We start from the raw sequence: 16,440 nt of genomic DNA, 5'->3' as shown, positions 1-16,440 counted from the left end.
GATCTCGTAGTGGACAACCCCTTTAATGAACAGTTGTGGTTAAATAAATGGAGCACAACCATGCAACAGAACTCCGATAAGCTCGGAAGAAACAAAGCTTGAAAGAATAAATTACGCGGTTGTTTTCAGCGACAGGCTTCAACCACTGTTTAAACTCATCTTTCTAAAACCAGGAGTACACAAACAATTTCCCATTTTGCCATCTGTTTCGCTACACATGGAGAGCGTCACATCACCTTTCTGCGTTTGTAGCACATTACGTGACATTACCTGGACGGAGGAGCTTGGCCGGACGCACCCTGGCCTGAACCAATCATGTGGATCGAGCACGCCATTGTTAATATTAGGAGCAAAATAAATATATTTAAAAAAAAATATATATATATATATATATATATATATATATATATATATATATATATATATATATATATATATATATATATATATATATATATTTTGGAATCATAATTGATACATCAACTATTAATACTTTTTAAGACCCCGCGGACACCCTGTAATAAATAAAATAATGATATTTGAAGGATTATGTGAAACTGAAGACTACAAAAATGGTGAAAACTCAGCACTTCATCAACAAATTACATTTTACAATATATTTAAATAGAAAGAAGTTATTTTATCTGAATTTGTCATTTGATCCGGTGCTTTATGAAAATAAGAATGCCTAAAGCTTGTTAAATTAAAAGATATCAGCAAAGTTCTTGGGTTGGTAGATATCTAGAGAATTCTCAATCCTAATGGGACAGAATTATACATTTTACCCTGCTCCGCGTGAACTCTATTCCAGAATTGATTATTTTTTGGTATCAAAGTCCCTCGTTTCTTGTTCTATTGGTATTATTATTTATAACATCAGATAATATCAGATGATGTTTGGGTCAGTATGGAAATCCTTCCACATCAGGTTAGCCAACATTGTTACAGATGGAGATTCAATTCTTCACTTTCACAAATACCAGAATTTAAAGAAGCATTAAAAACAACAGAGTTCAAGAAATAGGTTAATTTCTAATATTACTTTATTGTTATTGTATACATTATTATATAATGTATATAAATGTTTAGCAAAATGTTTAATATGCATAGAAATATAAAACTATCAAGTTTAAAACAACTTCTTCGTTCTGCTGAACACTAAATAAAATATTTTTAGAAAGCAGTAAACATTTATGTACATAGTAGGAAAAACAAATGCAAGTCACTGGTTTCAAACAGGTTTCCAGCATTCCTCAAAATGTTTTTTCTGTGTTCAACAGAAATCATCAGAAGAAAAGGGCGAGTAAATGACAGAATTTTTATTTCTGGGTGAACTATCCCTTTAAAGAAAAAAAAAACGGCAGGGCAGTTCAGCTTGTGTCCAGAAGATGGCGCACGTGAACTCAAAATGAGCTCAATTGGCTGACAAAGTCACTGTGTGTGTGTGCAGGCCAGAAAATGGGATTAACTGACCTGTGCTGGGTTCTCCCATTTCTTTAGGAAATCTTCTTTGGCTTTAGCGAGAAACTCCTTAACTGTACAAAGAGAGAGAGAGAGAGATAAAGTGTGATTATGAGCACAACAACTTGTGCCGTGCTGCATTTAGAGACATGCTAATGTGCCAGCACGTCTGAAAACAGAGGTTATTGAATCTGTCCAAATGTAAACAAGGAGAACAAAAACAAAAACTGACTGTAGGAGTGTAGAAACAATTTGGCAGTCAACATCACCCTTTTACAGCCACTAAAACTCATTAAAGTCCGGAGTTGCTTGTCTACCCTTATTTATGACAGCAACTTTTCATTTTAGTCAGCTCTGCAGTAGATGATCTGCTCAAATGACTGAGAAAGACTGCTGAGAACTACTACTTTGGCCCACATGCAATGTAGCATGTAGAAAAGGAGGTTTTGGAAATATCAAAACAACAACACAACAAAAATGTGAGAAATACCTATCATACCGGTGTCATTGAGTACATCTACCGAAAACAATATCTTACCAGGCACATTTAGATCATGAACTGTTTGATGACATATTAAAAGACTCTAATTATCAATTAAAAACCATTTATTAATCGTGAAATCAGGCTGGCATTAATATATTTATTAGGGCTGGGACAGTTCACAAAATTATCGGTTCGGTCTGTATCATGATTCTGTGGTCACAGTTTGATTCGATTCGGTTTACATTGTAAAAAAAACAAAACCCTATCGTCACACTTAAATACCATTTAATAACACCATAAGCATCAGATACAATCTTATAATCTATCATTTATAGTATTTTAATGTTATTTTCAAGGCCATGTTTTCTAGGCTTTTAATTGTTAAGTCTTTCCTTGTTGATTAATGCTAATGACAACAGTGAGTTATTTTTGGCTTCTGTTAATTAAAAAAAATTCCACTAAAGTGTACATTTACTTTAGACTAGGGCTGCACAATATATTGTTTCAGCATTGAGATCGTAATGTGTGCATTCGCAATGGTCACATCGCAACATCTGCAATGTGGAGTTGGGATTATTATAGTGGATTGGCAATGAAGAATAGAACAGTGTTTACATTTTTCATTACATTTAATTATTCAATAATAGGGGCAGGATAAAAATAGCAATATGCATGAGGTGGCGCTTCTCGTAATGGCAAATCGAATGTACAGTTGAAGTCAGAATAATTTGCCCCCCTTTTAATTTTTTTTTCTTTTTTAAATATTTCCCAAATTATGTTTAACAGATTCGGGAAATTTTCACAGTATGTCTGATAATATTTTTTTCTTCTAGAGAAAATCTTATTTGTTTTATTTTGGCTAGAATAAAAGCAGTTTTAAATTTTTTAAAACCATTTTAAAGTCATAATTATTAGCTCCTTTAAGCTATATTTTTATTCGATAGTCTACAGAACAAACCACTTTTATACAATAACTCGCCTAATTACCCTATCCTGCCCTGCCTAGTTAACCTAATTAACCTAGTTAAGCCTTTAAATGTCACTTTGTCTTAAAAAATATCTAGTAAAATATTATTTACTGTCATCATGACAAAGATTAAATAAATCAGTTATTAGGAGATGGGTTATTAAAACTATTATGTTTAGAAGAAATGTGTTGAAAAAAATATCTTCATTAAACGGTAATTAGGGGAAAAAAACAAATGGGGGCTAATAATTCAGGGGGGCTAATAATTATGACTTCAAACATACATCAATGTTGCAATTCTAAAAAATACTGTATATGTGCTGTTAATAAAAGAAACACATCTTAGAACTCTCTCTCTCTCTCTCTCTCTCTTAGAACTCTAAACTTTTCATTTACAAATGTTATGATATACTGTGGAAGGTTTTCTTGTGATTTCTCGCTGATACTGTGATCTATCATCATCGGAGGCAGAATATCATGATAATATCATAACGTATTACTCTACCTGAATATCTGACTACTTATTTCACTTTTATCTTAGCTCTCTTATTTATTCTTGCAATTTCTTTAATTCACTCCAGTCCTCTACAAGTTAATTCCAATCAAAGTTAATGATTTTATTCCAAATAGTCATTTGTCAAAATTGTATTAATATATTACAATATAAAGAAAAAATTTCAGAAAAATAAAATGTCAGATATTCCCAATATCGCAGTCATACTTTAGACTCAGACTTAACAGACTGTTAAATGTGGGTTATCTGACATTATTTTACATGGATTCAGCCTGTGTTGCAGTGCAGGAACATGTTAAATAAAAGTAAAAAAAATTAAAATAAATAATTGAGCAAAAGCTTAAGTAATGAGTTTCTGAAGCATTTTGCTCTGGAATCTTTAAACAGATATAACCCGAAGCATGGGATTTAGCAGCATTAACTGTGAAAGAGACGCAGTAAACTCTGGAGAAATTAAAATTAAACTGTGATGGGCCAAAATAGACTGTGGTGCATGCAACCATAGTAACACACCAACAAACTGCTTCAAGCAGCGCGAATGTGCCTACGATGAATGAGTGGCCAAGAGGAAGTTTGAATACTCTCCTCCCTGTAAAATGATTAAAAAAATAATAATAATGCGTGAACTGAACAATAAACACGTAACGATCCATAAAAAAAAAACTTTTTGTACATAAAACATGCCAACACTGATATTTATCATATATAAACTGGCTTTAAAGGCGAAGTATGTGATTTGCCACTAGAGGGCATATATTCACAATAAACAAAGGCGTAGTTTGATGACACAATGGCTGCATCTGAAAACGTATGCTTCCATACTTTTATAGTACTCTAAAATCAGCCGAGTAGTATGTCCAAATTCATAGAATTAAAAAAAATTTTTTTTGAAGAAATTCACAAGACGGCAAAAACTCATAATAGCTTACAATAGACAAGAGTTTTTACAATTTTTATAGTTCATTGGCAAAAACCTTGTATAAAGGTGGTGATTTTGAAAGTCTACATTTGTGGATAGAGAATTTACCATTTAAAATAAAACAATTAACAAAATAGTAAAAAAAATTTTATCACTGTTTTCAAAATAATATATATATTTCTTTTGCATTCAATGTTATCACCATATTATTTTTAGCAGAATTATCAGAAAAACAGTCCTTCCAAAATAATTGCACACTCTGACAATCAACAAATAAGTGACAAAGATTCCTCACTGTTTTTACAAAATTAACATTCTCAATATCTGAAAATTTGGATGGATCACGTTGGCTGGGTATATTTTATGCAAAATCTTTAAATTAATTTCTCTTTATTTGAAATGCAAATTTTGTAAGGTAGCAGCCATGCTTTTCTCCAATTAACCTCCCATAATAAAGAATTCAAATAAAATTTCCCTCTTCGAATAACTCTATTTTTATCATTAAATACTTGCCTTATGTCTTTGTTAGTTCATTTTTGTCAAATATATTTTTGCAATTTATCTGGAAATTACATTATTTTCTGTCTTATAATAGGTTTAATGACTGCACATTAAATTAATGAGTCTCGAGGGGATAGCTTTGATCACTGTCGAAAATTCTTTAAATTTAACAGGAAATTGAACTTAAATAAAAATGATTCGTATGAATAAATGAATCAAATAAATCACTTACAAATACCAACCCATATTCCAACCATTTCTCCAAAAATAAACTCTTTCCTTTAACAGTAATCAATTCAGTATTCCAAATTTTCATTCTGTGAGGAGAAAAATTAAGCAAAGTTTCCAAGCCAAAAGTGCTTGCTCATGAATAGAATTCGAAAATCAGCATGCGAGAACTACCCAGATGACCTACTACACTTCTGGTGAGATTCTGAAGTGCGCATCAGATGGACGCTACGCTATCCCTTGATGCCCCGTGAGAGAATTCATAAACATGAGTAAAGCGACAACTCATGTGGATAGGTCACGTGATCATGACAAAATGGCGGATGTAGCATATCAGAGAGTTCCATTCATACTGCTCACGTCACACTGTATAGAATGTACTTTTCTAACGGCCGAGTAGTATATTTAAATTAGTGGTGGGCCAGTATCGGCGTTAACGTGAGACTCTTATCTACTCTCAAAGTTGGGTTAGGAGCTAGGTCTGTTCTACACAAGCTATGATGACTTTCACCTTGATATTTTAGCATGGATATATACCTGGCCGAATTGCACTGTAGGTAGCAAGAATGAGTCTTCGAATCTGTGAGTATTCCAACTGAGAAATTACCACATCAAACGTGACATGCTAACATAGATGCAGTTCACTAAAGTTAATCTGATTAATGTTAGCTCCACATCTAACTATCAGGCACCTGTAGAGTTCATGCGTTCAAGTAAAACATATACAAATAAAATGGAGCGGGTGCTTTTTAAGATGAATGACTGTGAATGAAATTCAAATTGGTGAGCCGTCTGACGAAAAAAAAGTGCCCTTCTGAATCAAATCAGCTGGATGCCCTTCTGGATCTTTCACTTACTTTGAAGACACTACTGACTACGCTTACATGGACATCTGTAATCTAGTTATTTGCCCTTATAGACATTAATATAATTAAGGTGTTTACGCGAAGTGCTTTCATGGAAGAGTTTCCTGTAATTTTGGGTGACTTTAACTGCAGTTCGGCAGTTTCACATTCACTCATGAACATTTCATTCATCCCCATGACAAACTGGTGTATTAGACGCAAATAAGGAGTAAGGACTGGTGAGAGGGTTATGAAATTTAATAACGCATGCCAAATGGAAAGAAAAAACTTCCACATTTCGCGGTGTGTGTGTGTGTGTGTGTGTGTGTGGGCATGTGTGTGGTCCTTTAATGACAGCCCCATGTGTGGATCTTGTCGGAAAATATGCCAAATAGTCCTACATGACGGTAATAGTTTGATAGCAGTGTTTACTTCAATAATGCCACTAATATATGCATACTCCATGTCTTAATTCCATTAGGACTTTAGTTGGATTAGGGTAATGGAGAGAAAAAATAAATAAAATGATCGCTGTTTCGAGCTTATGTAGGCCAACAGTTCAAAATTCATGTTTAACTAAATAAACACAAGTACATCTTATTGAACAATTTATTTTCATCACCAATTATCATAGTAGAACAGTATCTCAAGCAGTTTGTGATGCATTTTGGAAACAGAAGAGGAGCCCCTGGTCTAATGTTCTCAAAGACTTACTTTTAGTCATTATTTGGGTAGCACAGACATTCTGAATTCTTTGGCCATTTTAATCTAGATTAATTCCAAGATTACAGTGAGATTAATCTAGATTTTAAAAAAAAATGTTCTATGCCCACCTATAGTGTAAATTTAAATGCAGTACCTAGGGAGTAGTAGGTGATTTCGGATGCAGCCTATGATTAAGTTTGAATCCCTGCAAGTTGTTGACTTTATAATAAACCTGCAGAAATTATGTTTATGGATGAGATAAAGTAAAGCAGAGTAAGTCTAAAACCCACCGAAGTGAAACGGGAATGCAAATGCTGATGTGAGACAAGTGTGACACGCCATCAAAAGCAGCTGAGGCTTTATTATGCCTTAGCCCACAACTTCTGGTGTTTCGCTTGTGATCATGGAAAAGCAGCAGCACTGTTGTCAGACTAAATACCTTTTAGGCTTCTGTTATAACGCAGCTTTGTGCAGTCTAATAAATGATTTTGGATTTTTGGATTTGAAAAAGTTATCTAACATCTTCATAAAAAATAAAAAAAAACAACAACTGAGACTTGAGTATTGGCCACTTCCGTTTTCCATCATGTTGGTTGTGTGTCCAGAGCCTGTGGCAAATCATTCTCATTGCCTGTTCGCAGTATGGCCTGTTCTAATTTCCACTGTTGTTAAAACCACATTGACTGAGCATGTTATCTAATACTTCCTGAGCCCACCATGACAGAACAAGAGCTCAGACTCAAATCAATAGCTACTGACTCCCTCTCACTTCATATCTGACTCGCTCTGTGTATATGTGAGAAAAAATATATCACAGAAATGCTTCAGAAGACAGAAAAAAAGAATCAAGTAAGAAATCATGTGTGTGGACCAATTTAGGCCCGTATAAATGTTTTCAAGCATGTTTTCCCACTTTGCTTCATAGAGCTGTGTGGGAACTTTCAGATCACAGGCACTTCCTCATTCCACACCACCAGAGCTCACTCTGGGGATATGCAAGCTGTCGCAGCCGCTGAAAAGACCCAACTGTTGCGACTGCTGTGCCCAGTGGAGAGTTCCAAAGAAACAATGTGTAATGGCTGCCATTGACAAGTCTACAGCATGACACACCAAGACGAAGGATTCCCAAAATGCAATGCTGCTAAATCCACTGTAGGGGCATTAAACAATCTCTTTCAGTGGTAAAAGAGGCAGACAATGTAGAGCGAGGTTAGTCAGGCTCAAATCTACTGCCATTATCTCCGATCCGCAGGCTCCGGGCAGAGCTAGAGAAAGAACAAGAGCCTCACCCCACAACTTCCCGTCAATTCCCCTGCTTTATTATCTCAGAGAGAGATCCAGGAGTGTCTCTCTCACAGGCACAGCGGTTGATGGGACTGTACACACTCTAGGGTCATATTTTGATTGCATTTAGATAATCTGTAGAGGAACTACAGAAGATAGATAGATAGAGGCAGTCAGTAGAGGACATTGTTCAAAGTTCAACTAAAATTGATGCTGATCCAATGCACCATAAACCAACAAAAGGTACTTCAAACAGATTCAAACATAGGTCAGGCTTCGACTGCTACGCCGCAACAAATAACCCTTATGAACAAGCGTAAAAATAGCTGTACTGCAGTTTTATAAATGGCTCAGGATATGAATGATCCTTGCCTTTGTGCTGGCTTCCCTGACAAACAGGTGCCATGACTACCGGATGGAAATAACTAATTCCCACACAAAGTTACCAGCGCTCTTACCGTCCACTAGGAGCGTGGGACCCTCCACTCCTCCTCCACTACCACTACCACCTCCTCCACCCCCTCCTCCCTCGGCTGATCCTCCTGAAGAACGAGATTCTCCTGAAGAACGAGATTCCCGCTTCCCACCATGCCTCCTGGAGCTTTTTCGGTCACACATGGGGCCCTACTGAGACTGGTCTTCCTTCCACTCCTCACAGCATCAGGCTCATAGCCCTAGGCCTCTTCCTAAGAGGTCTCTGTACACATGAACCTTACATTCACTTCAGTTCAAAGCTACAGGTGTACGTTCACCGCTGCTTTGGTCTCCAAATGTGGCTGATGATTCAGTCTGCTGTTCCTGTTCTTTGTGGAGTGCCGAATGGGGATCTAAAGCCCTCGCATTTCTGCAGCTTCACTGTGCGGACATCACCCTGGTAAATCAATCGGACTCATGCTTCGTTTGTATCAATATTTATTCTGTACACAGTGCCATTCCACTCACCCTCAAGTGGAACACACACGCCTAAAACAAGCACATACACAAACATACGCACTAGATTGATCCAAATAGGGACCTGGTCGCCAAGAGGAGGGGCAAACCTATAACAGCAGTGTAACATTGACTGAAACATCAAACTGTTAGTGTTGTAGTTCATTTAGACTTACATAAAAAATGCTAATCTATTTAAAACGATGAAACTAGGAAAGACAGTAAATTTACAGACTCCTGCATTTGGAGTACCAAAATGGACATAAAGAGGAAAGCAAAGTGCATCCCGACAGTACATGAAACTCTGACATTGTCCTCTAGTGGACAGAGTCCACAATTGATTAGTCAGATCAATCAGTGTGCCCCTCGGCTGTTGTTGCTCACTCTGACGCACAGCAAAGGGGGTCAGCTAGTGGTGGATCGACTGCGGGAGCCCCGCTAGTCTACAAACACACACACATATCAGACAACAGCAACCATTTGTGGACAGTGCAGCCCCAGGCCTGGATTTCAGCCTCTTTCAGGGAATAAATGCAGTGACACAGCGAGAGTGAACCACAGACACAGGAAGAGTCAGGGACAGATGGATTTAAAGACTGAGCCAGATCCAGCCACCTTGGCCAGGTGGAGACTCAAGGGACAGTGACACCTTTGGTAAGTCTCTCCCTCCTCCATGACCTCCTTTCTCAAGACTATAGGTGCTGCTTCTCTAGTCTAGGTATAATCTCTTTTCAGCTCTTAGATACTTGGCACGCTTCCACATGCTGACTTTGTGAACGCGGAGTTGGTTAAGTTTGGAGGTATTTACATAAACATTCAAGTTCCCTGATGGGATTTTTAAGACGGGACTTATAACGTGTCAGAGGAAAACAGTTGACTAAAGATAATGCAGGAGGTGATAAACTAAGAATGATTTAACATACAGAGTCCACTTATAAAACCTAGCACACCAATATCACTGTATAGCAACCAGCAAATTTCCAAAATTATGGACGAAAAGACCATGTATCCTCCAAATGTAAATAAGTGCTGCATGAACGGGTAGTGTGGCAGTAGAATTAGTTCATAATTTAGACTGGCACGAACAGTAAAACACTGGGACCCCAACAAAGTGGGACACACTGACAGGTTTCCATGGGAGATAGACAGCCAGCTTCCCTGGAACTCCTGTATGACGCAGCCAACACCAGGCAACAGCACAAACATTAGGAAATGAATAAAAAAGGGGCTTTGTACCAAAGATGTGTGTGTCAAGCCGTCCCGCATCAATCCATGAAGCACACCAAGAGGTGCTAATCTAAACTAAATTTCCATATCACCCATGACTTCAGTTTACAACATGCCTTTCTTCATGATGCCATTATGTAAAACATCTACAGTTTGCGGCCACCCAATTGCTTTCAAAGGGCAATCTATCCAGGGAAATCAAAACAGTAACATAGACATTATTATTTTGATGACATCAACTTCCTGAAATAAAATTTTGTATTTATCAACATATACTTCTGTAAAAAGGAAGAACTGATTATGCTCCATTGACAAAGCCTCAAACGGGTGAATAACATCATATCAGGCGACCACCATTTATAATCAAATCGTAAAATATTTCAAATTAAAATCAGCTGATCACACACATTCGGGACTAAGGCAAGAACTTCCCTATAGAGGAGATGGGAAGGTTTAACGCTTACACATGCAGTTACTCCACCCCTTTTCTAAGCACCGCCTTTCACAGTCATGTCCAAACACTCACTGTGCCAGCAGCATTAACCCACATAAAGCCTTAGGTCAGTCACTCACTCCAGCAAAAGGCCTCTGGCTCATCCCGGGACTGGTAGTAGTTGCCCTCCCCAACGCTAGAGTCTCCGAGACAGAGACCAGCTCGCTGGATCAGCATGTCACCCAACCTCTGCAGCACTGACATAGTAATCAGCTGTGTAAAGACATCCAACTTTGTATAGGTACGTTTCCAAGCCCTTTCCACAAAACAGAAGTTAGTATCACTTCTTACGCAAAACTCTTCTGCATTGACCTCTCTGTGGTTTCGGTACTTGGGGCAGGCAGGGCTGAACCTTCTCCGTTTCCTTGCTTTCCTGTGCCGGGCTCACACACCCCGTTTCCTCCCGTGGGCTTCCTTGAACAGTGAGAGACTTCTGTTTTCACCACAGCCCCCCTAAGCATTAACCCTCACTCTTGTACCTTGATCTGATTCACAGATCAGTCTGCCATGTCGTCCTCTCTTGTCCGTGCATATGGTAAAAAATGGCCCTCCCTGGCACGTACCCCCGGATGCCAGCCAGCACCTGTCTCTGGGGATCAGGGCGGTCCATCAGCGATGGAGCAGATAGAGATGTGAGGCATGTTGCGAACAAAGTCCCCCCGTTCCGACCTGGCTAAAGCCCATGAAAAAAGCACTCCATTTTTGCCACTGAATGTATCAAGCATATTCAAATGACATGCAGTCACATGCAAATAGAAATCCACTCTTCACACATAGATTCGAGCAGCAGCATGCCACTGAGATCCATTTCACACATATCTGTTTCACTCACAACTTTGCCTGATGCAGGCTAAGCTCGAAAGAGGCCATGAAAGGTTTTTGACTTTGAATGAAACTGTGCAGATACATGGAAGAGAACTTATTTTTACAGTTTAAACTGGAGTAGTAAACTTATAACATGATTTAATTTTACCAATACCAATATCAACACTTAAACCTTTACAGTGCTTCCTACAGGTTTGAAACTTGTGGTGCTAGCTGAATTAAAACATCTTTTACCCACAGCACATTGTACATGCGACAAAAAAGTGATTTTCAAAAATATATTTATAGTACACACGGGTTCTTTTCAAAGGGTATACGTTTTTTTAAAAACGGTTGAAATAACAAAAAATCCATTATTTGTTTTACTTTATTCTATTCAGGAGGCTTGTGCACCCACTGACAGGTCAAGTCTGCTGCTGACATTTTATAGAGTATTGCCAAAGCATGTTAGATACGTTTAAAATATGTAATATTATAAACTATAAAAAAATATAATCAAATTATAAAAAAATATACAGTAAATGAGAAATAAATGACAAAGGAATAAAAACAGACAATATCTCTAAAAAGTATAACAATTACAAGAATAAAAAGTGTAGATTACTTAAATAAGGCAAATGAGTTAATTAACCATTTCTAATGGTGTACATATATTTTGCAGCCAGTTTAGATGTAATTTCATTGAATAAAAATATCACAGTTTTATGGTATCACGGTATTGTGATTACTGCTCTAAAATATATTCTTTGTATATTCTATGTCTGGGTAAAAAATAACAACTTTTTCCCCTTTGAACACAATATATTTTATTTTTTGAAAGATTTATAAGTGAATCCTTGACTTCTGCTGTCATCATTAGTTTCAAAAACACAGATTTCTTTACAATTTAAAACGGCATCTTTGGATATTTTTTTCTGCTGAAGATACTGTTGTCCTAAAAAAAAAAGTAAATAAATGTTTTTTTACACACCTTAGGAACGGTATTACAGAAAATTTTGGCAATTTTAAAACCTTGACTTTTCTAAACCGCGGTATACCTTAGAAATTACTAAATTTCATCCTCTCTGAGTATATATAAAAAAGTTTAATTTCCGAGTCGTTTAGATCAAAGAATGAACTATATAATGTTTCTCTCTTTCTTGAGGCTGTGCACCTGCTGTTGGCTGCGAAGAAGAGTGAAAATAAATCAGGTTTAAAATAAAAATGGTTTAAAAAAGCAAAACCAAGAGTTTAGAATACCTACACAGACCTGCAACTGCAGCAGGTCACCACCCACAGCGACAGGCAGCGACAAAGTGTGAATAAGGCAAAAAGCTTATCTTTCTACAAAAATAGCCTTGTGATTGTGCTTATTACTGGATAATCCAATGAATGAAAAAATTATTTTTTATCTTTAAAAAAAAAAAAAAAAAAAAAAAAAAAAAAAGCTCAAATTAAATCAAATTCAACAACAAATGGTGGCAAGTTGACGTAATGAAAGAAGGAAAAACAAAACAAAAGTTTATTAAAGACTAGAATGAACCAGACATAATGCCTTCGAACATCTGTAACATCAGTTATGCTGCAAATTGAAATATTTCAGCAGCCATAACACTTATATCTATACCAAACTTCCCTCGATGAGCTCTCACAATAATTCTGCATTTCCCAACTGCCCTCAGATGGAAATAAAACAAAGTCAGCTTGATATGTCATGAGTATGGTCTTAAACAACATAGCACAAGTCTATAACAGGCAAAATTGTTAAACTCTCGCTCTGTGCATACAAAGACCATCACACCACTCATCCCTAGCAGGCAAAGCATGCTTATAAAATGAAGGAATATGCTGGAGACATCTGATGTTGTGAATCAAAACTCAAACCAAGAAAGCAGAAGCAAAGTTTTTCAAAAGGGGAAGAGCGAACGCAGAGATTACATCGCCTGAAGATGCAGACAGAAGGCCACACACAAAGTGGTCTTGTTCATAACAGTGGTCATCACATGATGTTCAAGAGACTGTTCAGCGTCAACACTCCAGGCTGGCTGGATCACACAGGCTGCATCATATGACCCCGCCTCCACCACTTCACCAGCCCCGACCTCCTCCTCCTCCTCCTGGTTGCATCGGTTCCCAAGTGCTCTCTGAAGACTCATGGCAGGCCTGTGTTTATGTTTCGGGTCCTCTTCACTCACATCCCCCTCATAAATACAATTATTGCTGGTTTGACCTTTGGGGTTGGAGATTCCTTTCTCATGAAACCCACTGCTGCTGTTGCAGGATTAGGGCCCCTTTTCCTGGAATACGCTTTCACTTATGATGATATGCAGTCATGGCTGTGCTAGACTATTTAACTTAGAGAATAATCAATTTATTGGATGGATTGAACTGATATCTAAGAAGTACATTGCAGTTGTGAAGGCTGCTTGACTTTATTATAGTTAGTATAGACCATTTCAATGTGGCCCATGAACATTTCCTGCTTGTTGTCAAACTAAATGTAACGAGGTAATTCAGTCATAACTTAATGTTAAAACAGCTTTCGTAACATTTTTTATCAATATGTGGCTCTTTTTGCATTCTCGAAAGCTATAGAAATAAAAACATGTAAAACAGGAAATACGTTGGGACTATTGTTTTCGTTTACATCCCTCAAAATGGTCTTCACACTATAGTCTTCCTTTCAACTGCCAAATAAACCTTCAGACAACATATACAAGTAAACTCGAAATCAAATCTCCAAAATTAAGCCACAATTGGTGATTATTGTTTACTCAAGCTATTTTTTTTTTATATTTTCCCATTTTTTTCTAATCTCCAAAGTAATTGAAATAAATGGACTTTATTTCAAATATTTTGAACCTAGAAAAGCAATACTTTGTTGACTGTATTTTTGTGCTGGTACTTTGAGCGATTTTGGCCTTGCATGGATAAATGACAACAATAAAACTGCCAGAAGGGGCATTTCGTTGAATCAATCACTTATACGATTCCATGATACGTTTCATTTAAAAGAGAAGCAGGTGACTGTCTTTATGAATAGATCATTGATACGCAACCAATTCATTCAAAAGCAGACCAATTAATTAACATTATTTGGAAAAATAAAATGGTTTTCTTGGAATCAGTATTACTAAACTATATCATGACTTCAAAATATAAATATTACCATCATGTCATTATATGACATATATGATCATCTAAGATCAAGACTTGTTTATCTTTGCTGCAATACATTACTTTATTTAAAAAGAAATGTAATAAAATTGGCATAACCAACAAATTATTTGAGTGGGCATATTTGTATAAATATATGCCAATATGAAACAACAAATGAGGAGATCTGCAATAGAGGGTAGGGCTGGGCGATTTGGCCTAAAAACAAAATCTCGATTAAATAAACATTTTAACTTGATTACGATTAATGAACGATTACTTTACTTATTTTATGTGTTTTCCCTAATAGTTCACTGACCAGATTTGTACAGAAATTATGCTAAGTAAACATAAACTATCTACTATCCATCAACGCTGAACAACTGAAATTAAAACACATTGCCAAAAATGTGTCTCTCTGCACCGGCCACCGACGTCTGCGCTATCAAACCAACAAATCACTTGTGCTACTCGTTGTTGTGACGAATAAGTACATTTTTTTTTTTGACTGGTGCGCGGGTATGCGAAGCCTGCGCCGGACTGTCCAAGTGCCCATGGCAGAAGTATAATATCAAAACAATATAAAAAGTATAAATCATAATAAGTGGGTAACACTTTATTTTGATGGTCCATTTGAGTATTAGTAGACTATCTGCCTAATATCTGCTTATACTGCACCTTCAACAGACATTTAACTGACTATAAGAAACTTTGCAAGTACATGTCAACTTAACCCCAACCCTAACCTAACCTAACAGTCTACTTATAATCTACTGAGAATTAGTTGGCATGTAGATACAATGTAACTTAAATTCAACAAAGTAACCATCAAAATAAAGTGTGACCAATAAGTCTAATTCAGCCTTAACGGAGCGGGGTCACATGACTCAACACACGGTAGGGAAAGTAATTGGAAAAAAATGTACCTGGAAAAATTGATCGATTATAGGTTCTGAATGTCGATTTAGATTACTTTTCGATTAATCGCCCAGCCCTAATAGAGGGGATTTTTAAAATTCGTATGGAAAGTGCAATTGAACATTGGTGGAGATCAACGACCCTAGCGTCCAATCAATTTCACAGTATGAGGGGGAAAAAAGAGCAAGTATCTTTGCTTTTCAATTAAAAAAAAGGAATTTGGAAAAAATTTGAATCAAAATGGAGGTGAACAATTTCTTTAAGTAAAGATTTTCTCGCTTTAACGTAATATATAAACGTAGGGCTGGGTGATTAATCAACAAGTAATCAAAATCAACATTTAGAACCAATAATCGATAAATTTTTTTAGGTAAATAATTTTTATTACTTTCCCTACCAAGTCACAAGTCACAAGACCCCGTTGAACTGAAAAATGTTCAGCACTTTGCAACCAGACCTGACCTTTATGGCATTATTTCAATCACAAATGACGTGAGTGCAGTATTACAAGTTGAGAGCACATTGTATGTAATACGAGCATGCGAATCTCTTTGCTCGCGTGCCGATTTGTGTTTGTGCACAAAACTTATTGCACACTCTCAAATCTACGCCGCTGATTTATTTTCACTTTTTAGAAGAAAAAAAAGGACTGTTGGTTTTATTCAACGTGTGTTTTAATTTCAGTTGTTCAACGTTGATATTCAATAATTAATCATACATAGTAAATAGTGTGTTTCCTTCAATTTACTTGAAATTAAGTAATGCACGCTTTTTCAAAAAGCTCTCGTAATATGTGAGCATATTTACTAAACTTTTTGATAAACTATGAGGCCCCCAAAAAAAGTTCATTAAATCGCAATAGAGTGAAAAAGTTCAATTAATCAAGATTTCAATTTTAGGCCAAATCGCCCAGCCCTATATAAGCGCATCATAAATTAACAGCAAGTATTTCAACAATCACAGTTAATGGCTTGTGCAACATTCTTCCAAAAAGCTAAAGAGAT

The 16,440-nt window shown here is 36.6% G+C and overlaps 1 protein-coding gene across 3 annotated transcripts in view; it reads right to left on the bottom strand.

Annotated features, from left to right (window-relative positions):
• prkacaa (protein kinase, cAMP-dependent, catalytic, alpha, genome duplicate a) overlaps positions 1-16,440 on the bottom strand; it is a 37,197-nt gene that overhangs the window by 19,404 nt on the left and 1,353 nt on the right. The window contains exons 1-3 of one of the 3 annotated variants that reach the window (XM_056454182.1): positions 10,850-11,076; positions 10,639-10,771; positions 1,474-1,535 (exon numbers count right to left, since the gene is read on the bottom strand). In XM_056454182.1, the coding sequence (XP_056310157.1) occupies positions 1,474-1,535; positions 10,639-10,762 (186 nt within the window). In that variant the 5' untranslated portion in view covers positions 10,763-10,771; positions 10,850-11,076. Of the gene's footprint in view, positions 1-1,473; positions 1,536-8,366; positions 8,719-10,638; positions 10,772-10,849; positions 11,077-16,440 lie in introns of those variants that run through there. The other 2 variants (XM_056454181.1, XM_056454183.1) reach the window with 2 other exon arrangements.

The sequence above is a fragment of the Danio aesculapii genome, chromosome 3, assembly GCF_903798145.1.
Source record: "Danio aesculapii chromosome 3, fDanAes4.1, whole genome shotgun sequence".
Lineage (NCBI taxonomy): Eukaryota > Metazoa > Chordata > Actinopteri > Cypriniformes > Danionidae > Danio > Danio aesculapii.
The sequence above is the reverse complement of the archived record's forward strand: the minus strand, read 5'-3'. Positions and strand labels throughout refer to the sequence as shown.